The following is a 25,812-nucleotide window of genomic DNA, read 5'->3' on the forward strand; positions in this document are numbered from 1 at the left end:
GTGTGTGTGTGTGTGTGTGTGTGTGTGTGTGTGTGCATTGTGGGTTTGTGTGTACCTACAGGAGCGCACATCCTTGCATGTGTGCTTCGAGAAGAAAAGGAGAGACTTGGAAAGAAAGAGCGAGAGAGAAACAAGAGGCAGAGAGCGGAAAACACCTGCAGTTCTACAGGTATTACAGCAGTAATTATCCATATTGAATCTTGCCAGAACACAGGAAAAACTGTCAGCAACACCGGGAAACAGAAACAGTCTCCTGCTCTGGTCTCAAACTGCTTAATTTCCAGATCACAGGGAACAACAATTTACTACATCTATTACAGTGGTTCAAGAATTAAGTTTGCCGAGTTTGAGAAATGTTTTTTTCTGAATTCCAAGAGGCTAGAGGAGAAGTGGAGTGACATATGTAAAGCAGGCTAGTCTGCTGACACATTACATTTATACCTTCATGAAAATAGCTCCCAGAACAGTGAGAATCCTAATCCGCCTATGTGTTATCTTCCCTCTCCAGCTTCTGCTTTATAGACAGGCCAGGGCACCTGTTTGGCCTCAGAACATCTACACCAGGATGAACGTAGGCGTGTGTGTGTGTGTGGAGAGGGAGAGAGAGGGAGAGAGAGATGTATGCATTTGTGTACATCCTGGAGAATACACAAATATGTCTGGGGACAGAAATTTTGCCAATATTGTGCACTGGCACCTATAAAGTCTGCATGATAACCCAGACCAGCCTCTCAGATGTATTTGCCTGACGCTGCTTCCATTCCAACTAAATGAAACCAACCTGTGCTCACAGCTCCTACACCCAAGTCACACAACAGGTAAACAACTCCCTTTCCTGATAATTCAGCGTTTCATGCCTTCTTCACGCTGCCCCAAGGCTTTCTGGGTAATTAACATGACATTTCCATTTGCAAGCCCCCAGGCGCAGCAATCTGGAGGGGACTGATTTGGACAGTAGGATCCACCAAATGTTTGTCCAATGTTTCCCTGCCTCGGGGTTGAGAAACATATTTGGAAATATTTTTAAACACATCTGCAGAATTAAAGCAAACAGTATTTTTTGTTATTAGAGATAGTATTACCTGTTTTCAGTGTTAGGTAAACAGGCTGCCTGCTACCTGCCACCTTAGCCAATTCGCTTCAACTACCTCCAGGTGCGAGAATACGGTTATCAGAGGTAGAAAAATATGGAATTTGAGAAAAAACAAAGCTCGACTAGTAGTGCTCCGTTGAATCAGCAAAGACGGGCACATGAATCGGGCTCTAATGTCTGTGTCTAGCCTGGAGGCTCTGTTAAAAGTTGCTGCTGCGGCGGTCAGTGTTTGATCTTCCTCTCTACAAAGCCCGGCGATGCTCTCTCGGCACCCAGCAGCACTGTGGCGGCTGTTATCAAACCCCCGAACATCAGAGGAGAGAGCGCCAGTCTCTGCTGTCCTTGACTCCAACACAGACTTACTGAAGGACAAAGCCTTCGGTGCCCTCTCTGCTTTCATGAAAAATACATGGTACATCAAAAGGGTGTGTGTCACGGCGTTCGGTGTGTGTGTGTGCGTGCACAGACACACCGAGATATTCATATAAGATATTCATATAAGCTATATTACCAATGCGTGTGTAAGTGTTAAGAGTGTCGGCACCTGTAGATTGGTGCGAATGTATGTTTAACTGCCTGGAAATGAAAGTTACAGCTGGGTTCAGTGGAGTGTTTTAGTGTTAATGTCACACCCTGCTCATGTAAAGTCCCATATTTAACATGGGTGGAAACCAGCAGGCTACACTGGAAATAAAGCTTAAGAGATACGATCACCAAGAAAACAACCACAGCTAAACAGAGAGTATGCATTTCCCACAAACAAGACAAGACTTGTGTCCTGAATACCAAAACAAGGTTAGTTTTTCTACTTCCCCGTCTGCCAACCTGTACCAGAGCTTATTTTATTCTCGACGAATACATAATCCGCTCCCTGCATGCCTTATCAAACACCCCAGACTTAAATAAGTCTGACCGCATTATTTGCCAAAGCTGAGAACTGTCAGGAAACTTTTTTCGAGAAGCATCACTTCGCTCTCCAAGTCTTTGACACTCCTTGTTTTTTCTTTTTTGTTACCTTGATTTATCTACCCAAACACAATTTCTCCTGAGCGTGGAAGGCCACAGAGCATGAGCAAAGTACCTATGAGCACATCGCCAAAGTGGATTTGGTCGGAGACAAATGATTTTGTGTGGAGGCTTGGTGAAAAACAAAAAAAAAAAAAAGGCCAGAGAGCAGCCAGCAAGAGTTAAAGATGTGTTGCTCTTTGAAGAAGCAGCTGACTAACGCTGAATTCTAAGTAGAGGAAAGTTCTGCTTTTTTTCTTGAGGTGCTAAAAGAACAGTTGTGTTGTCTAAGAGGGCCAGATGGGCTGTGCTCTGTGACTAAACTCTGGGCATGCACACGCACACGCACACACACACACACACACACACACACACACACACACACACACACACACAGACACACACACACATCTCTGCTGGACCCTTGAGCTGATCAGCATTCAGAGTAAACACTAAGCCGTTTCCCCTCTCCTCTTTCCCGGCGCTCCATCCCTCCTTTCTCCATTTTGCTGATGGGTCCGGGGGGAAGACAGGAATCACTGCCGTTTATCCCCTTATTCCTGAGGGGAATAACGGAGGCTCAGCAAGTGGGAGGGAGAGAGCGAAGGTGGGAATGATGCCGAGCAGAGGGGCGGAGGGTTGGATATTGGGCTGTTAGCAAACATGGCAGCGGAGAGACCAAATGCCCCCTAGACGATACCGAGCTTACAGTTTCATCTCTTATTCCCTCACACAGACTAAAAGGTAACGTTGCTGTGACTGCTGCTCTCACTGAGTTGGACATGCAGTTCAGAAAATCAATCCTGTTACTATGCTTTGTCAAAATATGCGAGCAACACAACGTCATGCCAAATAACATGATACTGCACAAAACCAGGTTAGAAATTTAATCCCATATCACTTTCACTTTTGGAGTGAAAAGGCATGATTTGAGTTTCACACTGACTGCTTTGAGTGCCTGCAAACTCAGATAATGTGCTTACTTTGAGGTCTGAATTACCAAATGACTCATCAATAAAAGTGTGTGTGTGGGTGTGTGTATGTGCCTGAATGAAAATGAAAATGTCTGTGCCTTCTCACGACACTATGTGTGTTTATTTGATTAGTGATAAGGATCCCCGTTAGCTGTATACAAAAGTAGGGCTGTGCAAAAAAATCGATACGGCTGAGTATTGCAATATTTTTTTCCATGATACTGTATCGATTTTCCAGCCCCTCGTATCGATACATTAAAAAAATTACATTTCCCTCAAATCCCTTTGAAGTAAATAGTTTTGACCCCATTTGTCTGCTGTGTTATCAATATAATGTTATGTTCATATTAGACCACCCAGGTGGTAAACAGCAAGTTGTATTTTCAGCTCTATTTTTAAATTTTCAGTAAATTATGTAGAGTATTGCAATGTGTCGCAATATGTATCGTATCGCAATGTATACGTATCGTATATCATGAGGCCCTTGCCAATACCCAGCCTTATACAAGAGTGTCAGCTATTCTTCCTGGGGTCCCACTAAAACGCAATATACATCCAAAACAAATGCACAAAATTTAAAACTAGGATACAATAAAATAAAAAAAATTAGGACCACTTTGTCATGGGCCACAGCATGAAAGACAAGCACAAATATGAATAAAATAAATCACAACAATGACATATCAAAAGGCTAAGGAGAAGCTCAGACAAAAGTGTGAATGAAATACATCTGCATGGATACAACAATACAAACTAGTAGAACTAAAAAAAAAAAAGCATTTGACCTTCTAATCAAATGTCTTATGAGTACGCGTGTAACGTCACTGGCACGCGCAGTGAGGCTGAAACACTCCACCATATGCAGGAGGGAAGAGGCCTCTTAAGAACACCTGTGCTCCACTTAGTGCCGAGGCTCTATTGTGATCTGATGAGGCCTGTGAGACAGGCGGGCCGGAGACACATTGTCTTAGCACCTCGCTTTGTTCCAGTGCTGGAAAAAAGCAACTGTATCTGAGAGCACTTCACTGTGATGCATGATGGGAGTGGAGTGCAGGTCCAGAGAGAGAGAGAGAGGAGAGAGAGAGAGAGAGAGAGAGAGAGAGAGAGAGAGAGAGAGAGAGAGAGAGAGAGAGAGAGAGAGAGAGAGAGAGAGAGAGAGAGAGAGAGAGAGAGAGAGAGAGAGAGAGAGAGAGAGAGAGAGAGAGAGAGAGAGAGAGAGAGAGAGAGATGGGAGGGGGGGAAGGCCCAGAGCAAATGAAATGATCAACAGGCTGCCATGACTGACTGACTGGGTAAAGACGTGTATCATAATGTTACAATATTGACGACTTTCTTCATTATCATCAGCAAATCAATTGCGATAACAGCTAATCCTCATAAATCAACACAACCACCACCAGTGCAAACAGGAGCCGTGACAGGTTGGCTGAGGCTTATTTTTTGGGGAGGATTTGGGAGTTTCAGAAATTTTCTGTGAAAGCTTAATTCCTTGACTGGTGAGAGACCTTTCTAAAGCAGCGGAGAGCACGAATAAAGGTGATTTTAGAGAGACTACAATGCTATATGTGGTTTCAGACACAGAGGGAACAGCAGATCAAACCTTGACCGGTCTCATTAGATGCAAGGCTGTTCAGTCCTGTCCACAGGCAGCGCAGGAGCCAATCATTTGTTTGTGTGAGAAGCATCGCAAAGCAGACTTCATTTCTCTGCTGTTGTGGCCAGACTGACACCAGTGGCGTTAAAATATTAACTCCCGGTTTGTAGTCTGATGACTGTGTGTCGACAGGACACACAGGGTAACTTTCCTCACCCCTGTGCACCCCGACTCCCCCGCCCCATCCTCCCCCACCCGGCCCAAACACCATGACAGCCGCGACAGCCATGACACTTCCTCGTGACAGCACTCTCATTAGTGTCAGCAACCAATCACCTTCAACAAAAAACACCAGAGGAGACAAGAGAATGAGGAAGAAAGGCGAGAAAAGGAAGGAAGGAATGGCACGGAATTATCTGCAATACCTTAACAGAACGAAGAAGAGGTACGGGACAAGCTTCAGGCAAAGGTGAACAAATGTGACAGAGTCGAAGAAGTAGGTTAAACTCATTCCTACAGTGAAAGCACCATCATTTGTCTAAATCAAGAGCTTGCTTTTCAGTAGAGTGTAACAGCTGATGGCGGGCAAAGGAGCTGTGGGTTCAAGACTCACTCCTAGCTGGCGCACACACACACACACACACACACAGGCAAAACAGTACAGAGTGTTCACACAAACACCGCCTCTCATACTGTGTTATTCAAGGTTAAAGAAATGGTAAATAGAGTCCGTCTTCAGTCCAGTGTGGGCTGAAATGTTGTCTTTCAACTTGAGGAACAATAAAGGTACGCAGAGTGCGGGCGCTACTTAACATTTCTTTGGATTAGACTTCAGCCCGGCACCAATAAATGATTTGCGTGTGACTCAGCTTCATTGCGTTATTCAATATACTACATACTGAGTGGACTGAACAGCAACAAAAATCCCAACAATTTCAACATGTGAGTCCACTGTCCACTGTTTTTTCATTACTGAGACATTTGTTAGCAATATGTGAAAATTCACACACACACACACACACACACACACAGACACCCCAATACATTTCAAGGTGTTAATACACTGTTAATGTGTGCTTCACGTGGTTTTGTGAATGCATGCAGTGTTCTTTCAACCTGCAGGCAGAATAGACTCAGTGTGACTGTGTTACATAAACGCTGGGAACCCAGTAGAAGACTTTTATTATGCAACAATTATTCTCCATCACACATAACAGATTTAAACAGATGACTTGTGATATGTCACAACCTCTAGAACCTCTAATCTCACAGGAACTTGTGTGATTCAACATTCATTAATATGCACTGAAAGATTTTTAAATATCTGTAACTATCTGTTTTTTTTGTTGTTGTTTTAAAATACAAACTCCACAGTGTCAAACCTTGCAAGGCAACATGTTTTGACGGATTATTTCCTGGTGGAGACTTCAGTTCCTTCTTATGGGTGTCAGATGATTGACAGTAAGCAGAACGTAACGTAACGCACGCACTGATATGAAAACACTCAAGTCGGGCACAATGAAATAACAGTAAAACCAACTCCGACAAAACCAAATTAAGACTTCATGTTTGCTGTGATGGATTATGCAGCTCGGGCAATTTGTGTGGAAGTTGTTTTTCATACTGCACAAGAATGAATGGCAGCAAACGGTTTCTCTGAAGGGAGGAAAACGAGCGCTGATATCCCCAACTATGCTGTGTGCAGACACCACCGGGAATGATGTAAAGAAGAAGGAAAAGCTAGACGATTGGAAAAACAACTTAAGACAAAAAACCTATTGGTATTATCCTTTAAATAGGTACGCATCAATATCATTGATTTAACTTTTTAAATGTAACAGTTCCGCATCGCCTCATTGTAAAAAAACAGTTCTCATTAGCTGTTGGCGGTCTCCACTCTTGGAATAAATCTTTGATCCCCACACACTTGTTTGGGACCTGTGCAGATGTTGGGTTGTAAATATCAAACATGTTCGATATTAAACGGGCGGATCAGATCAATCAGTGTGGTTAAAATTGAATCTGTAAATCTCTCATGCTACCAGGTAATCTGTGCTGATCATCGGTCCCAACCAAGCCAGGGCAAACAGGATGGGTCAATATGGAGTAAATCGGCCCGATCCTCTAGTGTGCCCCCAGCCTGAGAGACAGTGCGGTTTCTTGTCTGATTTGACCCGTGAACCCTTGACCCTTACCTGCTTGTCCTTGTCCTTGGCCTTCCCACCTGACACCCGAGAGGAGGTGACATCACGGGGGATGACAGAGATTTGGTGCAGTGGCATGTTCATCCCAGCAGAGCCGACCAGGGGCGCTCACACACACACAGTCCTGTCCCGCCGCCAGAGCAACGGGCATGATGGTCTGAACTGCTACACCTGGCCCACGCTGCCCTAGAGAGGACACACAGAGGACAGGGAGAGATTAGATATGAGAGAATATAATCACATTCAAATAAGCTATACAAGCAGACTGTATATCACGGCGGTCAGAGGGCTGAAATGAAAATGAAAGTCCGCGATAAGAAATAAGAAATGAAAGTCATAAAGCAGAGTGGAACAGCTGCATATTGAACACTTGTGTGTGGAGCCACTGCTATCATTTGGATACTTGATCACTTGAATGGCCTCTTGAACGACAACTAGGGTTCTTAAAACTTCGAACCCAAATTGAAAATGCAGATTATAGTCAGGATGTCACACTGGGACACAGTCTCAATAAAGCGTACCAGTACTTATCATGTTAAAGACAATTAAAGACATTAAAGACAAGCCCAGGAACCATTTTGGGTGCTGATGCACAATTTAAGAAACTTTGGTCGACTGTACAGTTATCAAACCACCAAAGGCACAGTTGTCCTTTCCCTCCCATGATTTCCATGAGTAGAAGTGTGTCTCAGAATAGAGTGTAATAATTTATTGCAGAGATGATCCCATTAGTGTGTAATAAATCATTACAGAGGTGATTCTGTGTGTGCGGGAATTTACTTTCTTTATGGACCTGGACATTTAGGGAGGCTAATTCGACAAAAGAGAGCACAGTGGTGTGAGGTGTTTCTTCGATAGAGACGCAGTATGACTGTGAAAACAGAGCCAGCAGTATGGGGCTTGGAGTTACACAAGAGCTTTTACAAATGGGCTGTTTTTACTTCAGTTAATGCAGCCATCTGTACTGCCACTGACAGCAATTAAGCCTTAGCCCCTTCTCGACACTAGGCTGAGTGTGTGTGTGTGTGTGTGTGTGTGTGTAAGTAAACCCTCAAGCTGTACAGTATGAAAATGACAGGATTAAGAAACCAAAAAGCAGGGAGATGGAGGGAGGTCAGTGAAATGGCAGTAATCAGAAAGCAGCATGAGTGAAAAAAGGCTTTGGACTGAGAATGCCACACATGTCATCTGGTGACGGAGGGGAAGCGCTTCAGTACCAGACCACCACAGTTCAGTTCAGCCCTTATCACTCCACTATCTCCGCTCTAAATAAGGCCTTATTACAATGGAAAGGCAATCATACACCTGTATGAACTCAGACTGTGGCGGCTTCACTCACGCACACAGTCAGCTGTCACATCAGCTGCTACCGCAACAGCTGGCAGTCTCAGCTCAGTGCCAGTAGAGGGGAGGAGGGGAGGGGGGGGGTACCAGACAGAAAGCACCTTAGCACCCATCAACACATTTGTCAGTCAAACTAACAGACTGCACACCGGTCCTGGTAGGATCAGGGATGCAGTGGAGGGTAACAGTAACGGTTTACAGCTGCAAGACAAACTTAAGTAAAAAAAACTGTATAATTATTGTTTGTTCATAACATTAGTCACCGTTAAATACCATGACCGTTTATCCTAGTGGGTTGCTACAAGTTTAAAATGTGACACCATACAGACATACAAACTGATCATGATGATAAAGCTACCCACTTTTTCCTACAATAATACAGTACAATACAATGGAAATAACTGGAAATCTCAATGTAATGGCAGAGTAGAAGTCATAATGCAGGTGTCACAAGGAAATTGATGCAGACAGAGAGAAGACAACAGCAAACATCTCCAATTGTAATGTTTGACTGTATGCACTGTGTACAATACCTAATGAAGCTCCTTGAGAGTTGTGGGGTGGGAATAAGTAAAAAAAAAATGCAGTGAAAGCACATGAAACATCATCACATATGGATTTCGGATGCATCTGAACACAGAATATATTTCATCATGGCTGCTAGGAGCGTAACGATACTCCCCAGGAGGCTCCATCCAGAGACAGAGGAGCAAACTGCGTCTGTATATAGGTCACTGAAACATCCTAACAACCTCCCTTGACCTTCTCTGCCCCCATAGATACATGCAGAGAGGTGGATATAGTGGAAAAATGTGCCTGCGGGGTAAACAGTTGGTCCCCCCTTTGTAGATTCCCATCCAAACCTCATCTTTTTAGATTGTTGCTGAACCCAAACCTAAACATCAATTTTGTATTTTTAATGGCCTGTCATGACGCTCGCTCTGTTGGCTTTCGGCTGCCTCTGCTGTCAACACACAAAATGGTAAACATGAATAAAAACCCAGGATGGCCTATGTGCATCTGTAGTCACCAATCACTCCATCTCTCTTAATACCTAGCCCTCTTTTGACTGCATGTCTTCCTTCCTTCCCAAGTCATTACTCTAGATTTTCTTCAAAGTAGAGCAGATCTTGTGACTTGAATGTAAAATAGGTAAAGTAATTCAGTACCTTTGTTCATATTATCTCTATATCATCAGCCATTACACCACTACACTGCGACTTAATGAGCTATGGCTAAAAAACAGAGGTCAGTTTGATGAGCAGAGAGCACCCAGGCTCATAAAGAGTGTGTGTGTGTGTGTGTGTGTGTGTATGTGTGTGTGTGTTTTAGGCTAATCAGTTAAAGTAAATTAACAGGGGGACAAAGTTAACCCCAGAGGGCATCATCATTAAACATCTCTCTACTGTATTTCAACCACAAGCGACAGACTTCTTTATTGACTACAAAATATCTCTTGCCATTTCCTACGATGTGAAGTAAATAAGAGAGAGAGGAGAGAGAGAGAGAGAAAGAGAGAGAGAGAAAGAGAGAGAGAGAGAGAGAGAATCCAACACAAACAGACTCACTGAGCAGCATGAAGACAACATGCATGCCCTGCCCTATATGCACACACACACACACACACACACACACACACACACACACACACACACAAACCACACAAACCACACAAAAACAAACACATAGACCAGCTGTGTCATATATCTGTGCACTGCATTTGTAAAGCTGTGGTTCACATGACAGCGTTTGCTGCAGTGCAATGAAATAAACAACAGCATCCATCACACTGTCATCTCTGTCTGTGCGGTCAGCGACACACTGACGGTGCCTAAAGCGCCGCATACCGACTCTCTATCCTCCGGTACCGGAAAGCTAGTCACTTCTAAATAACAACCGTAGTAAAATCCTCCCACTCTTAATTGGCGTACTGTTTCAAGCCTAAGGTCTTTGTTGGACTGAGGGATTGCACTAATGGGCTAAGCAATGTGCCAGATAGGCAGCCAGGATTACTCCTTCCTCATATAAAACATTCCATTCATCCGATACCATGCATATTTTTGGGATTAATAAACACGGCTAAACTCGATCTGTCAATCAAGCTGTCAGAAGGTCCCTTGGATGTGAGATTTGGCTATTTCCGGCCACGCGTGTCCGCTGGGTAAGGCTGCCAGTCAAAGAGTTCAACGCAATAATATTAATACCTACAAATCCGGCAACTCTCCAACCAATCACAAAGCTCCCCGTGGTTCCAGTGTGACACTGACCTGTTGCTATGGCAGCAGCTCCAGGGGTAGGCGTGAGCTGTTACGGGAACGATGGCGCCAGATAAATGAAGGCGTGCGAACTGCCTGGTTCTCTGAAAGTTTCCTCACACTATGACAAGAAACACGAGCTTTACTCATCTATGTTGCCACACATCCATCAGAGGAGCATCCTGACCACAGCATCCACCCACAGAGAGGAATATTACTGTCAATTGCATTATTCCACTGAAGACCGTTCATGTTAACAAGAGACAATTTAGCTGTTCAATTTAGTCTTCCCCTCTCTCTCCCTCTGCCAGGTAAATCAAAGTCCTGTCTCATCTGCGTTCTGCTCAGCTGAGCTCTACTGTTATTCAGTTTGCCAAGAGGCCCCTCTCTGTCCCAGCTGTCAGATAGGACCTGATAAATGGCTGTGAGCCCAGTCTCCAGTCCTGATGCGTAACCAGGCAGAAAAACTCAGCTGTGTATCAATCAATCTTTACATTACTGCACTACAGCCATCGTCTATATCTAAAGACAGACTGGATTGCCGATTTACTCAAGAGGCCTTCAGCACAAATCAGGTTTATATTGTATCAAAAACCTTGGGTAAAAGCAAACACAGATGTAGTTCAGATTTCAAGTAAGTTAACCTCACTAAACCCGACCCGAGGGCCAACGCAGTCTTCATTAGTGGACATTCATGGCTGTCTCCCATAACCAGGGAGAAGAGAGATTGCCCTGACCCTTAATCTGTGATTTAATACAGAGGTTACAGCTTCATAGAGAATAATTTGGAAGATGAAGTACTGATTGGATTGTCCCAGCCACTGTAATAACATAGGCGGCTATGCAGTGTTCCTCATTAAGACAGTTCTTAAAAATTTTACTTCCAGTGAGAGATTTGCCGTTACATCTGGCCTCATGCATCGGTCAAATTGGCAGGTGCCCCTGAAAATGTAATTATTTCCCGCTTTGATTGCTGTACCCTCCAAGGACATTTCGCTTTTAAATCCTTTTACGAGAGGAAAGTTTTATAAGGGAAAATGCTACCGATATGCCTCCATGTTGGACGGATGCCTCTGCTGAACGGTACAAGTCAGAGTAGAAACGGGGGCATTAATTTTCTCCTGGCACAGATGTATGGCTGTGTTGGCAGCGATGATTGGACTCGCTGGTCTTAACGCCCTGCCAGAGCTAGCACTTCTTCCAGACAGAACACAGATTAACAGCGGATCAGTCAAACTTGATGGGCTTCGCTGATAAAGCCTGCCGCAGTTCTCTTCATCAAACATGCATGAACACACACACACACACACACACACACACACACACACACACATGCACGTAAACACATCACAGAGCCAAAATAAGGACCCAGGGACACAAGTTTTGGTTAAATTATCAGACAACTGTGTTAGACAATTCAACTGTCACTCACACAGTATATTCTACAAGCATGCACACACACACACAACTTGAAAACTTTTGATTTTTTTAATTTAGCACTTTTTCATAACATACTAGGAATAAATTATCATAATGTTTCTCATAAACTCATTGTCCTTTCAAATGCTGTAGTCTAATTTATCAGCGGCAGTGTGGTGTGAATATTACGGTGGCTTTCTTTCTGCCTCCTAAATGTCTCCACGCCCGTTCGCCTTTTCACAAGATTAATCAAAAGCATCTACAAACTTTAAGTTCATTGCATTCATAACACCACTGTCAACCGCCCCATTTGATTATATGCTAATGAGAGTCCGTTTTGGGTTTGATTAATTGTGAGGTTGGCGGAGTGAGCTTTGAACAGGCGTCTGGGGGGGTAAACAGCCTTGTTGGTGGGGAGCAGGGAAGGCCCGGTGCTCTTTACACACCTGCCAAATCCTCTGGGAATTCACCGGCAAGTCCCACAATGACTTTCACATTCGCACACTCTGTCTCACCTGCCGGGGAGGTGTGAAGGGCATACCAGAGCTGCAGAGAGAAAGACAAACAAGCTCCCACTAAGTAACTCGCTTCTCTCACACACACACACACACACACACACACTGAGGCCTTGCAATAGTTCCTCTGTGAAAGACTTCCTCTCCTGTAAATCTCAGTGGCAAAGGGAAGAGGACCTACTAACTTACATGTTTCATTCTCACTACCACTACCAGAATAGACACAGTGGCTTTGGCCTGGATGCACAGAAATAGGCCATTCAAAGTTTAGTTATATACACTTTGGATTTGTGCACTGTGTCACTTGACTTAGGTGTAAATCTTCCAATGAATCTTTGCTGAATTCCCCAAGTCCACAGTAACCGGACAGAGGGAGCCCTAATCTATAAAACACCAAAGATAGTAAGAAATCATGAGCTGCTTTCCAACCTTCCCCTCGCTATCAAATTCTTAACAGGCCCCCGAAGAAAATCTTTAATGTTTAAGTCTTCTGTGTCACAACTTACGCCTGTTTAACAATATTTTTTTGTATCTTTACATCAGAATCTGATTACTTTTACTTCCTGGAAAATGTGTTTTTAGCAATTTCCTCATCGTGTACTAGTCAAAGATTTCTGAACATTTCTGTCCCTCCCATCATATACAGCCTGCAACTTCACCACATAAAAAAAGAAGAAGCTGAATTACAGATGCCATTTCCTTGTAACTTCAAACATGGAGCATGTTTGCACTGTGAAATATCATTGTGCAAAGATGAAGAGTGAATCTAACTTGCGGCCTGTAGTCTGGAAATAGGCTAAAATTAAAATTGTACCACGACACATAGCCTATTTTCACAGAGGAATCCAAACACCATGTCGTCTAACACAAGAGTGTGTGATGGGCATAATGCAGCCGGCCAAGCAGGGACGAGGCTGCGAGTGGAAGATGAAAGGCTGGAGCTCTTTCTCTCTGTGGCCGTGATGATATGGATCGTCTTGGGGAAAGTCCTTCCTCTCTGTCCAGGGGGAGCTTTGCCTCGCCGCCTTCCTCCCTCCAGAGTTCCTCCAATCCCTTCCCTTCCTTCCCTCCCCGCCCCGTCCCACTCTGACAGCCTCACAGGCCGCGTCATGAAAGGCAGAAATCAAGAGAGAGTAAAAGGCAAAAATAACGTCCCATCGATGCATGGCTGCGGAATTTAGAAACTCACTCAAGGGAGTTTTGACAGGTTACCGTTTGATTCTCTCTCTGAATGTGCGTGTGATGGGAAGATAAGAGAGAGACAGAGACGGAGAGAGTAAACAGAGGGTGCGGGATGATTACTGGATTTTTGCTGGAAGAGCAGAATGAAATATCTGGAGAGCGAAAGTAAGGAGAAAAGTGCAAACGCATCAAGAAATCCAAAATGTGGAGACGTGGAAGTGAAATTGTTAGACAGGGCAATCACTCACATAGCAGATACACTCCGCAAAACACACACTGAATATGCAGCTTTTGTAATCTTTCTGCTACAGTAGATACAAGAGCAGCAGAACACAGATTAGTTAATACCTCTAGCATTATTAGAAGGCAGCCAGAGCTCTGGAATTGAAATTATACAGAGAAAAGTATACTGTAGGTTTCATTGTCAAAGGAACTGATTTTCCTTTCTAGCCTTTACCAAATCACAGACATATCGAATCCTTTGGTATGCACCCATACACGGAGTAACCTAAAGCAATAAACTAGATTTAATTTATGTGATATACGGCAGGGCGTCACTGTCAAGCTCGGTCCAACAAAGACACAACTAGGTAGCCTGTTTGTACAAATAAACACAGTCAGGTGCAGACGCAAACTTGAACACACACGCACAGATTGGCATTTACATTTTAGGCATTTAGCCAACGCTGATATCCAGAGAGATTATACAATGAGTAAGCAGGTGGGGCTTCAGTGTCAAGAGCGGTGAAAGGACACAGCATAGTTAGAGGTTGATGGACACAGTGGCTGTTGGTTGATCAAACCTGTGACCCTTTTGTCATGGGCCAGGCTCTGTAACCATTAGGTAACCGTGCCACCACACACACACACACACACACACACACACACACACACACACACACACACCTTTATTTGGTGTAAGCTTAGCAAATAATCAACCCATGCTGGTGATACCACAGGCCTACAGGACATACAGGGGATATTAAAAGTCTGCATATGCTTTCAAATTTCCTTGTTTTTATTGCCTTGAGTCCTGAGATGAAAACCTATTAAATCAGACTGTTTTCCACTTTCATTTGGATACAGTAACCAGCAAAATCAAGCCTCAAAAATAAAACCAACAAAACAAAAGGCTACTTCTTTCTGACAATGCATTTAAAGAGGGAAAACATCGTGGTTGCTACAGGATTGGAGGCCCAGACTCTACTGAGCCATTCCTTTGTTGATTCGGCTGTGTACGTTGAGTCAAGTTGAACATATTGATAGACAAAATTATTGAATTTGAGCTTTTGTTTTGCAGGGGGTAGTAGATTTCCCCCCAAATATCTTGGTATCTCTGTATTTTCCCCTCCATCCTGGAGAGTTGAACAGAATAACTGTCTGAACAGTAGTGTATGCTGCTGAAGATAAAACGGCCCTACAGCGCGATGCGGCCCTCGCCATGCTGAACAGTAGGTACTGTGTTGTTTGGATGATGGGCTGCGTTGGCTCTGTGGCAAACATATTTTTTTGGAAGTAAGACCAAAACATTCTAGCTTGGTTTCATCAGACCACAAGACTTTACTGTGTCTTCTTGCATAATTAAGATGGGGCTGGATGCTCTTTTAGTTTGAAGAGGCTTCTGAGGCTTCTGAAGAGGCTTCTGCACCACAGACCAGAACTGTGGAGAACACACTTAATGTTGGTTACACGCATGAAGTGCTCAGACTCGACCATCCAGTCCTGCAGCTGTTCTCAGGCTGCTGTTGGCCTTTTGGCTTCTCTGATGAGCTTCCCCCTGCACTGTCATCCATCTTGGAGAGACGATTAGGCACAGCCCAGGCGCTGCCATATTTCCTCCACTTCTTAATTATGGTCTTCACTGCGTTCCAGGGTATATTTAAGGAAATCTTTTTATATGCCTCCCCTAATCTAAACCTTCCAACAATAAGATTGTGGAGATATTGTGTTAGCTCCTTGTTGCCCAGGCTTGTCTCTGCACACTGACATGCACTATTCCACGAAGAAACCTTCATATAGTTCACTAAAGCCAAAAACACCAATCAGTTTACCTGTTTCATATACTGATGCCATGCTACCTTGACAGTTAAATATTACAAACTGCGCAGTTACAGGATGTGTCACCCAAAATGAATTCCTGAAACAGTCATCTTTAGCAGTTATGACTCATTAAAGAGGTTACTAGAAAACACAAACACCTGTTTTAGCTCTTGTCACTTTCTAAGGTGATATCTCAAACAATTCAACCATGCCCATCATTCGCTGGTATGACAATATCCTGCAGGCTGCAGCCACCACAACAATTTCTTGTCTCATGACAACTTGCAAAACATTCTCCAAGGTTTTGAAGTCTTGCAATAATTTTAGGTTTGCTTCCTGAATTTTTTTTTATGTTTTTGGCCATTTATGCTGATTTATTCAATGTGTTAACTGAATTGCTTCCCTCTGATCAGTCCAAAATAGGAGATACTGCTCAAATATAATGGTAGTAAAACATGCTCCCCAAGGGTTTGAGTTAATGTCTGGTGAACATTTAATTCTTCTAAAATGACGCTCATTTATAGGCCAGCGGTATCCAATCTGCCATGAATGGTAGACAGGGACAGACACTGTAGCACATGGGTTAGTAATCTTTTAGTCCCATATACACAGATATTGTCCCTATATGCAATATAGCAATAATACCCAAGAGAGATTTCTTATGAATATGACGGTGATGCAGTAAGCATGAAGTGCAGCACATAGTTTCCCATAAAAATAAAGAACTCACTCCCACATATTATGGTCTTCATATGAACACAATATTGTCTGGAAAGTTTTCTATAAAGTAACATATACACATAATAAGAAACATGATAAAGCAACAAGGACTAAGTGCCTGCTTATTACAAGAGTTATCACGGCAATCAATTTCTGTTTTGACAAGGGGAAATATCAGTATGTGAGACCAGTCAAACTACCCATTGTATAATATTTACCGCATTAACACACATTTTCCATACACCCTTGTACTAACTTTTAAATGTATTGAGCAGGCTGACCTTCACAGACCAGCGAGAGGCTGTCACTTGTCAAGAGTCACAAGTCAAGTGGAGAGTTACCAAGAATTCTCCAGCAGTTATAATCATCACCTTAATGCTCAGTTCCATACAAAGGCGCATAATTACCCACAAAAGCTACCAACAAAACGTCATGTATAGAAATTCAGGTTTGTGGTGTAGGCTACACACTGCCTGTGACAGGTAATCATACTAATAATAATAATATGTATTGATAATAACCTTCATACGTGGAGGCCACTGCACAGAAAGAATGAGGAAGTGAATAAAATAAAAAAGCACCAGTGAAACTGAAAGCATTTTCACTGTAACCATTACCAGTAAACACAGTCCTGATACAAAAGCGTGGTTTCTGAGATAATGACCACGACTCTCCTCAGGCTAGTGTGCATCCACCTGCCACTTGGCAGAATGACCCCACTCTTTGTGGAGGAGTTGTGGACCAGCAGGCAGTAGCAGCCCACCACAGCGCTCCATGATCCAGCAGACGTGACTGTGTGTGTGTGTGTGTGTGTGTGTGTGTGTGCAGACTGAGAGACAGCTTGAGAGGCTGCTGGTCCGACTGGTAGCTGACTCACTGGCCTCTCCTCAGAGAGCCAACAGCAGCAGCTGAAAGATGACTGGGCTCCGACAGTCACGAGCACAGTGGTTAACCAGCTCTGCCTGCAAATACACTCTGAAACATAACACAGAACTGCAGAAATTTAATTCAGTAAAACTGCATATTGCAACTGGTGCAAAGAGAGTCAGCCTTCTTCTGGCCTGGCAGCACAAAACTAGTGTTTAAAGTTTACAGTCATTTAGTATCTCTGGAGATCAGATGCCGACACTGTGCCTGAGAGGGAGTGATGAGACACGGTGCACATATGGAGAGTGGGATATTCATCACTCAACTTTTGCCACTTTGACACATCAAGAGGAGTCTTGATTTAGACTATCTTCCTCCTCCTCCTCCTCTTCCTCCTCCTCTCACAGCAGCCATATCCAAAGCAACTGAGCAAATGGAGATGTCAGGTTTGTTTGACTAAGCCAACCTGCATCATTGAAAAAGACACTTATCTCTTTGTAATTTGGATCATCAGACCTTCCACACTGGCTGTGTAATAACCCACCCTGGAGCCTGTATACCCGGACAAAATTAAACACGCGTCTGTCTCTATCAGCCGGCACAGATAACACAGCTTGGACCCATGTGCCACTGCGTATAGAGTTGTTAGTCAAACAGCACCTCAGGCTGCCTTGGGGACACACTGTTCAGCTCAGAACATTTTAAGATTACACAGAGCCATCATCACAGGCTAAAAAGACCGGTGGTTACACAGACCTAATTAATACTTTTCTCCATGTACACTCCTGATAATGTCACATAGGTAGTGTCATGTCAGCCTCATTACTCCGGGCCTGGGAGAACAGCGATCTTAATCCCACTCTGGACAGAAAATATCCCACTAAAGGTTATCAAGAAGTGGGAGTTATCCCGCAGCCCGCAACACATTTTTATTTTATCCCTAGTTTGATAACCATGTTTTGTTCCTGCAAGGGATCTTAGTCAGGTAATGCAGCACATGTACGCTGGACAGTGATTTTAAAGTGTCATTGATTGCCTCCACCCTCAGTGTCAAGACATTATGATAATCTGACTGATTCTATTGTATTGACAAGACTCATGTAAGAGTCATGAGTCATGTAAATTACTAATCAAAACTCTAAAAAGCTTTCTTCCACAACTTATGTAGCTTAAAAACAAATTCAAGTGTACTACCTCATATTGTGTCTACAACAAGCAATAGTAAAATGATTTGGTTTTTTGTAAACCACCATTAATAACCGCATCATAGCACTGTGATTTGAATTAAAATGATCAAAGGATCATGGGGTTTTCTAAAACACAGCGGGGAATTAGGGCTGGAATAATTTTTTTTGCTGCTGCAGCTGGGGAAAGCCTCTGACATGGTTGTGCTGGATGGGATAAGATTCATGGATACACTTAAGTAAAAAATTACAGGCACCAAACCTCCTCTGGCAGTACAAACAGCATCTAGACTCTACATGGGGAATAATCTGAAAACGCTTCAGTGATAAGAACCAAACTTTCACTTTCACTATGAAACTACAGCAGAACCCCATTTGTTCCACGTTATTTAGTATCCAAATAAATTTAAGCAATATTACACGAGAGGGTGAGCTTTACCGTCATTATTGGCACGACAGTGATGCGGTCAGTAAGCATCACTGGTCAATCCTGGATTGACCAATCAGATTGGTTGTTCGGAACTACCTGTTTTATAATGGGCGTTGTAAGGGTGTTGTAATTTCCTTGTGGATACATAAAAAATATACAAAAATACAATATGCAACTGCAGAATGGCATCGCTGTTGCAATGTAGTTTTTTCCTGGATTGAAGACATTTTTCACTATGAAATGTATTGTCTGAGCTTTAGATAAAGGACTGATAGTATGGGAACTAAACATGAGTTTTACGTGTATTTTGAGGCTGTAAAAGGTTTGTTTCCATCTGTAGTGTTTACAAACACTGGAGTAAATTACACCTGAATGGAGGGATGATAAAGTTCCAAAGGTTGCACTGCATTTCCCTGAGATCACCTGTCAATCAAACAGTGCGTCCAGTACTGTGATGTTTTTTCCCTTAAATGTTCAGCTGAAGTTTGAGTTTCTGTAGGTGGTGCTCTTTTCTTTGTCCAGCCATGGTGGCTATCACTGCTCATGCCAGTGACTCAGCTCTTCTTCTAGTAATTCCAAAGAAACTGTTGTTGCCGCTGCAGGAAATGTGACATGGTGCATTTTATTTTCCTGTGTGACAGATTTTCCATTGGAAAGCCCCACCCAGTACCAGGTGTTTAGAACAACAAATGTAAAAGCTTTTATGAACAGGATAAAGGTTGAATCGATATTGCTTATATCAGTTGGATAGGGAGAGAGAGAGAGAAAGAGAGAGAGAGAGAGAGAGAGAGAGAGAGAGAGAGAGAGAGAGAGGAGCAGAACAGAAATGAGTTTATATGAAAATGTCACAGATTATTATTTGAAATTTTAGACGGTTAAAACGGTTTATAACTTTCAGCATTTGTGGATTGGGAGCTTTATAGTTTGAATAAGATTTGCCCAAATATATCAATGTATTTCAGTCATCCAAACATTTGACCTTCGACTCCATCCTCAAAGGATTCAGATTAGTGAGGTTCAACGTGCTGGGACAAAAATCCATCAGCAAACCTCAGTTAATTAATTTTTTTTAAATCAACTTTTTTATTGTAATGAAAAGCTGCATAAGAGACACCCATGGGAACAGCCTTTCCACAATGGTTTTTCAAGTTGCATTGATTGATTTATTACAGTCGCAAAGCTTTCATAAAATGAATACAATAGTAGTTGATGTCTTGCCATAATTAGTTTAAATGCTGACCAATTTTGTTTCAATAAAGAGTAATAAACTGCATGAATCTGAGGGACTATAAAGTATATGTGGTGATTAGACAGACAGACAGACAGGTAGAATCAAACACATTTCTATAATATAATGCACAGCCTGACGCTAATTTTCATCACTTCTTCCATGTTCTCGCATCCATTCTACTGTAACCTGCTGTCAGCTCTGATAATCAGAAGTAATGTAACACCAGCACCGAGTCTGAAGTCAGCTCCACCAATCAGAAGTAATGTATTAACACAAGAGTCAACTCTGGTTCTGCTGGCTTGGTTCAAGATAGCGGCCTGTAAGCAAAAAACAGTGAATTATGGTCTAGCGCCTAATTTTGAACCATTGGATTATTTAACTGAGACAATGAAACATAAAACCCCAAATGGGATCCAATTACAGTCAAAAGTGTGTGATGGATCCATCTCGACTGCAACATTGTCTCACGCTGCCGAGACTCGGCTTCTCAGACACGCCCTCCTCCCGGCCCGCTGCCACCGCCAGACAGAGACCTTGGGACACCAAGACAGCTCTAATGACATCATCAACCATAGACCGTGACCACGCAGCAGTACCACCATACCGTCCATTCCAGCTGAGCTTGCACTTCTGCACGCTTGATGTATAGCAACTGTCTCAGGCTTTCCCCCTTTCATCCCATACATTACAATTTCACAGCACCCTACTATACACACATTATGCAAGCACACACACACACACACACACACACACACACACAAGCTTGAGTGGACAAGGCTATATGTAAGATCTGTCGTAAATATACACACAGTGCCCTGCTGTCCTATTTTCTGCATTTTTAAACACTCAGAAAACTGCTTTACCAATATTCCAGCCAGTGTAACGAGGCTGGATATCACAGCGGTGGGATGTATGACATCATCCATAGAAGGAAGTCATTAGAGCGGATCAATATTCCCTTCCCTATGGAAGAAGACAGGCCACTGTGGGACACAGTAGTAGGGCAGGGCAGGATTGAGTTAGAGCACAGGAGGGAAAGAAAAACTACACAGTACGACACATTTATTATGTTATCATGTTACAGCCCAGCCAGACGCTGATACAACAAGACTAGCAGGGGATGTGTTCATACTATTATAGTCCAGGATCAGATAACAAAAACTGTACGGCACAGATGCACAAAGTCTAGATGGTGCAGGAGACACTGCTCTTGTACAGCTGCCATATGGTGGTGTGTGGATAGAGTGTGCATAATACTGCTGATAGACTTTTAATGAGCGAAGCCTAAGATCAATACAAAAACAATTAAATATTGCAACGCTGGAGGTCTAACAGAGTAATGACTGACATTATTATGGCTTCCTTGCAGACACAGGAGTCCAGAAAAACCCACATCCTGAACACGGAGACATTTGAGGCACACAAATACACTCACTAACACACACACACACACACACACACACACACACACACACACACACACACACACACACACACACACACACACACACACACACACACACACACACACACACACACACACACACACACACACACACACACACACACACACACACACACACACTCTTCTGGTAAAAGGGAACAGGATATGTATGCTGGGTGTGTGAATACTCATTTTTGTTGGCTAGTTCCATTTCCTCTCTCTCTGCACGATGCAATCAATACTAATTTATAGTTTAACAGCAGAGATTGCGGACTGAGCAGGTGAAAACTGTTGAAAAAAAACTGATGCAGTGCGAGTTTTTTTCTACAGGTGCCATTTTGAAAACAGGTTGACATGACAAAACAAGGAATGGTGACACTTGACAAGCAATCAAAAGATAGTAAGAAAGAAATTTGAAAGCGCTTTTCTCTGGGTAGGGCAGAAAAATAATGATCATGTGTGGGAAAACTAAACCTTTGAGAAGTCCCAGCTGATCCTCTATCAGCGCTACTTGCGAGTATACAGGAAATACAACGAAAAAGGAAGTGTGTGTGTGTTAGAGAGAGAGAGCGAAAGCGAGAGCAAGATATTGTCTTGTTGCTAACAAATCCACCAGAATAATCTTTTCTCATAATAATCTCATTTTGTGAAGCCCCAATCTGTTTTTCTACGTTTATTATCTATAGGTAAAGATTACTGAACATGCTGAACAGACATCAGTTGCTGTACAGTTGACTAATTTGCCACAACAAAGAGTGCGACTACAGTAGATAAACCAGAATTGAAAACCTTTATCTGAAAGCCTTTCTGCAAGCCAATAATGTCAGCCCCGAAACCAGTCAAAATGTTTCTGGGTTTTGTTAAATTGAATTTGATTGAAATTGCTATAGAATAACACAATAGGTGCTGTCAAATCCATTCTTGGCTCCGCTCTTTAAAATACTGTGGGAGGCACACTTCACCATCACAACCAATTGTGTCAAACAATGCCAGCAGTTAATTGGCAGAAAGCTACTATAGGGGCTTTCAGATAGTTTGATCACATTTTTTCCACCCTCCAATAACTTTCCTCAGAACATGCTGTATCTCTGAAGACGGGAGGTACGAGTTAATTTGCAATCGCACAATGGCACAGTCCATTAAGACTCCAGGCTCCTTCCCTCTCAGTTTTAGCAGATTAACTGGCACGGCCTCGGCCCTCCTCTTCCTCCTGTTTGGAATCATAATTATGGCTTTAGTTTTTCCTTTCTCCCTGTAGTCAGGTCTGTCAGGACTACTGACGACCTCAGAATCTGTTGTCGGCTCGGGCCCCTGGAATAGATGAGATTTCACACAATCGCAGAATGCTTGTGAGTCCTACACACAAATCCCTTGCTGTTCAAGAGCACACCATCAGCCGGCCCAGATGAGAGGCCGGACTGCGAAGAATATAAAGTAGAGGGAGAGCAGTAGAGTGGCCCAAACGCTGGGGAACGAGTTGATCTGGTCATTATGAAACTATCAAATGATTCTATACTATAAACAACAGGTTGGTCCCGGTGCAGTCTTTGCTTATGGAGTCCACCACAAACCTTTGAGAAACCCATAGAGATATCTGAATAAAGGCCATTTTTCTTCCTGCCTTGGCTAGGATTTGTCTAAGCAGGCTACCAGAGGTTACTTCATTTGGTTTGCTTTTTGCTTGTGTCTGCTACATTGAAATTATTTTCTCAACGATGCACTTGAGATCAATTCTGTAATTTAAGTAAGGAAGCAGAGAGCAAGCATCATATGTTTACTCTCGGCTTCATGTGATGTTTGCTCATTATCTGAACAAAAGACCGGCACATCTTTTACTAAAATGTTCATTTTTTTCAGACTGCTGCTGTAAATTAAAAGCAATTTATTTTTCTGAGCAGAGATATTTCTTTTGTCCCTAGCTCACGTACGACACCAAGATTAGAGCTCCAACTGTCTGCCTACAGGAAGGCCACTGTCCGTCGTCACTGTTCAAACGCTCAAGTGTGTCAGAAACTTAAACATTGTGTGTATGAAAAGGGAGCCAATCTATATGCGGTAATCCCATGAGAGGAGGCAGGATTAGTTACACAGCAGCTCAACAGAGAGAATAAGCATTGTGTTATCTGCAAGTTTATGCATGCACGCTCCGCAGATACCAATGGGACAATGAGTTCTCTTATCGCAACAAGCCCTCAGTATTTCACAACAGTGGCAAAGACATAACCACGGGCTACAGTGATGTAACACACACATACACAGAGACACAGCTGGTTCTTCCTCGGGCCCCAACAGTAGCTGAACACGACGCTGAATCCTGGATCATGATAAGGATGGAATTATAGGAAGGTGTCTTTGAGACCCAGGCGAGACTTGTAACCTTGGTGTGACAGAATATGGAGACTGAGAGGCTAATTAGTTTGGCCTCCTGATGGCGAAAGTGAATATCACAGCAGGCTTTATCGCACATTAGCAGCAGAGGCAGGTTGTCACAAGAACAAAAAGCATTTCCACCTAGTTTACATTACACTGCTTTGCTGCATCTTAAAAAAATATATATACGAACATGATCAAATTGACTGCAACTGTAATACACTGTCTGACACGTCTAGATATGATGGTGTGAATGGCAGCACAGGAGTTCAAGATAGAACAAAGTGAGGAAAGCTGATCCTGCAGCCATGATGGAGGAGATAGAGTGTAATGGGAGAAGCACTGTAGGAACTAACTCCAGCTGAGTGTGTTTGATGGCAGAATGGGGTGCAAACTTGTCACTAATTGGTATGATGCAATGCAACACAATTATAGCTTCATATAATTCAGTGTCAAATTTCTGTGTTGCTGGTGTTTGAATGGCCGGCAGACAATATGAAAAGAAGGATTTTTGTAAGTTATCTCAGTGGAATCACTATTGACATTGGTTTGCAGGCGACTGTAGCCTATAGAAGCAGTGCAGCTATCTAGGGCGCCTGCTGTCTGGGTTTATTATGGTTTATTATAAGGGACCGACCGGCCGGGCAGTGCGCCCCAGACCTGTAGCCCGGACATACACGGTGAAAAGACGGAGGCAAAGCTATGGGGTGTTACTTGTACTCTGAATCCAACCATAAACAATCCTACCAATACTGGTCCAATATTCGTGATAAAGTCAGAGGACACAAACGCACTGTGTCGCTCGCTTGTTGTGAGCCCATACTAACACCAGACGGATTTGTCTTATTTCAAAAGGCAAGAGAATAACCAACATCCTGAAACTGCAAAGACGGTTAAAGATCTTTTCACAGATCTTCCAAGGTCCCGTCTTAATTGTGTCGGAATGCCATTTTTAAAATTACATTTTCATGACCTCATATTCCAACCTTATTTCACCACAAACGACCAAGGCTCAGGCGTTAAAGGCTCGAGGAAATTTGACTAAAGGGTTTCTGGGACATGTTCAACATGACGTCTCGTCTTAATTCACGAACAACACTACTGAGCAGACCAATTTGTGCACCAATTTCACTATCAGCAGCGGGCATCTCAGCCGATACCAGCACAATAGCTACAAATCGCTGCAGAGCGCATCGGTCGATCACATTAAACTCAATTTGCATACCAACCTTTAGTTACAGCAGGCTACGGTGAACGTCGCAGGACCGACTGTCAGCTTCTACAGCGGGGCAATGTAAGAAAATTCTCACACAATCACATCCCCAAACAGTCCAGACGCACGGTCCGTCCGTCCGTCGGCCGTCTCCGGTTGGCTTTAATAAGGCGAGAGGCGCAGCAGAGGCAGCGGAGCTACAATGTAGACGGACGCAGAGCTGCATTGGACCACGGCAGGACCATCAAATTTGCATCGCATTTTACTGAGGCAACATAGAGGCAAAAAACACAAGACACTCACCGCTCCGTTTGGCACCGAATGACGACGTTTTGTTTATTTCATCGCCCCCCCGCTCGCAGCTGTGTGTAGTAGCCTATGCGTCACAGACTTCCGCGTTAAAATGGAGTGAATAAATGCAAGGGAAATAATGAATTTAAAGGACAGGCGGCGCACGCGGGCGCATCAAGGCTGTGGACTACAAAGATGATGATGATGAGGAGGAGGAGGAGGATGGTGGTGGTGATGGATAAGAATTAGCTTTGTTCAAAGAGGATGATGATGATGATGATGATGATAATAATAACGAGGATTGCTGTCTATTGAGAGCAACACTCATAATCCAGATGCTGTCACCCTGTGTTAAGAAGTTCCAGTGCATTGGTCATCATTTCAGATTATGAATGGCCTGTAGTGTATGGCCGTCTTGACTGAAGTGATTCACACCA

At 43.2% G+C, this 25,812-nt stretch overlaps 1 protein-coding gene across 2 annotated transcripts in view; it reads right to left on the reverse strand.

Annotated features, from left to right (window-relative positions):
• Window positions 1-25,480, reverse strand: part of marchf8 (membrane-associated ring finger (C3HC4) 8) — a 77,666-nt gene extending 52,186 nt beyond the window's left edge. For both annotated transcript variants that reach the window (XM_071526616.1, XM_071526615.1), the window contains exons 1-3: window positions 25,388-25,480; window positions 25,101-25,281; window positions 6,862-7,056 (exon numbers count right to left, since the gene is read on the reverse strand). In XM_071526616.1, the coding sequence (XP_071382717.1) occupies window positions 6,862-6,954 (93 nt within the window). In that variant the 5' untranslated portion in view covers window positions 6,955-7,056; window positions 25,101-25,281; window positions 25,388-25,480. The remainder of the gene's footprint in view (window positions 1-6,861; window positions 7,057-25,100; window positions 25,282-25,387) is intronic.
• Between the last annotated feature and the right edge of the window lie 332 nt (window positions 25,481-25,812).

The sequence above is a fragment of the Centroberyx affinis genome, unplaced genomic scaffold (assembly GCF_046629955.1).
Source record: "Centroberyx affinis isolate AG114_WGS23_722 - 3 ecotype Tasmania unplaced genomic scaffold, CSIRO-AGI_Caff_v1 ptg001434l_1, whole genome shotgun sequence".
NCBI lineage: Eukaryota > Metazoa > Chordata > Actinopteri > Beryciformes > Berycidae > Centroberyx > Centroberyx affinis.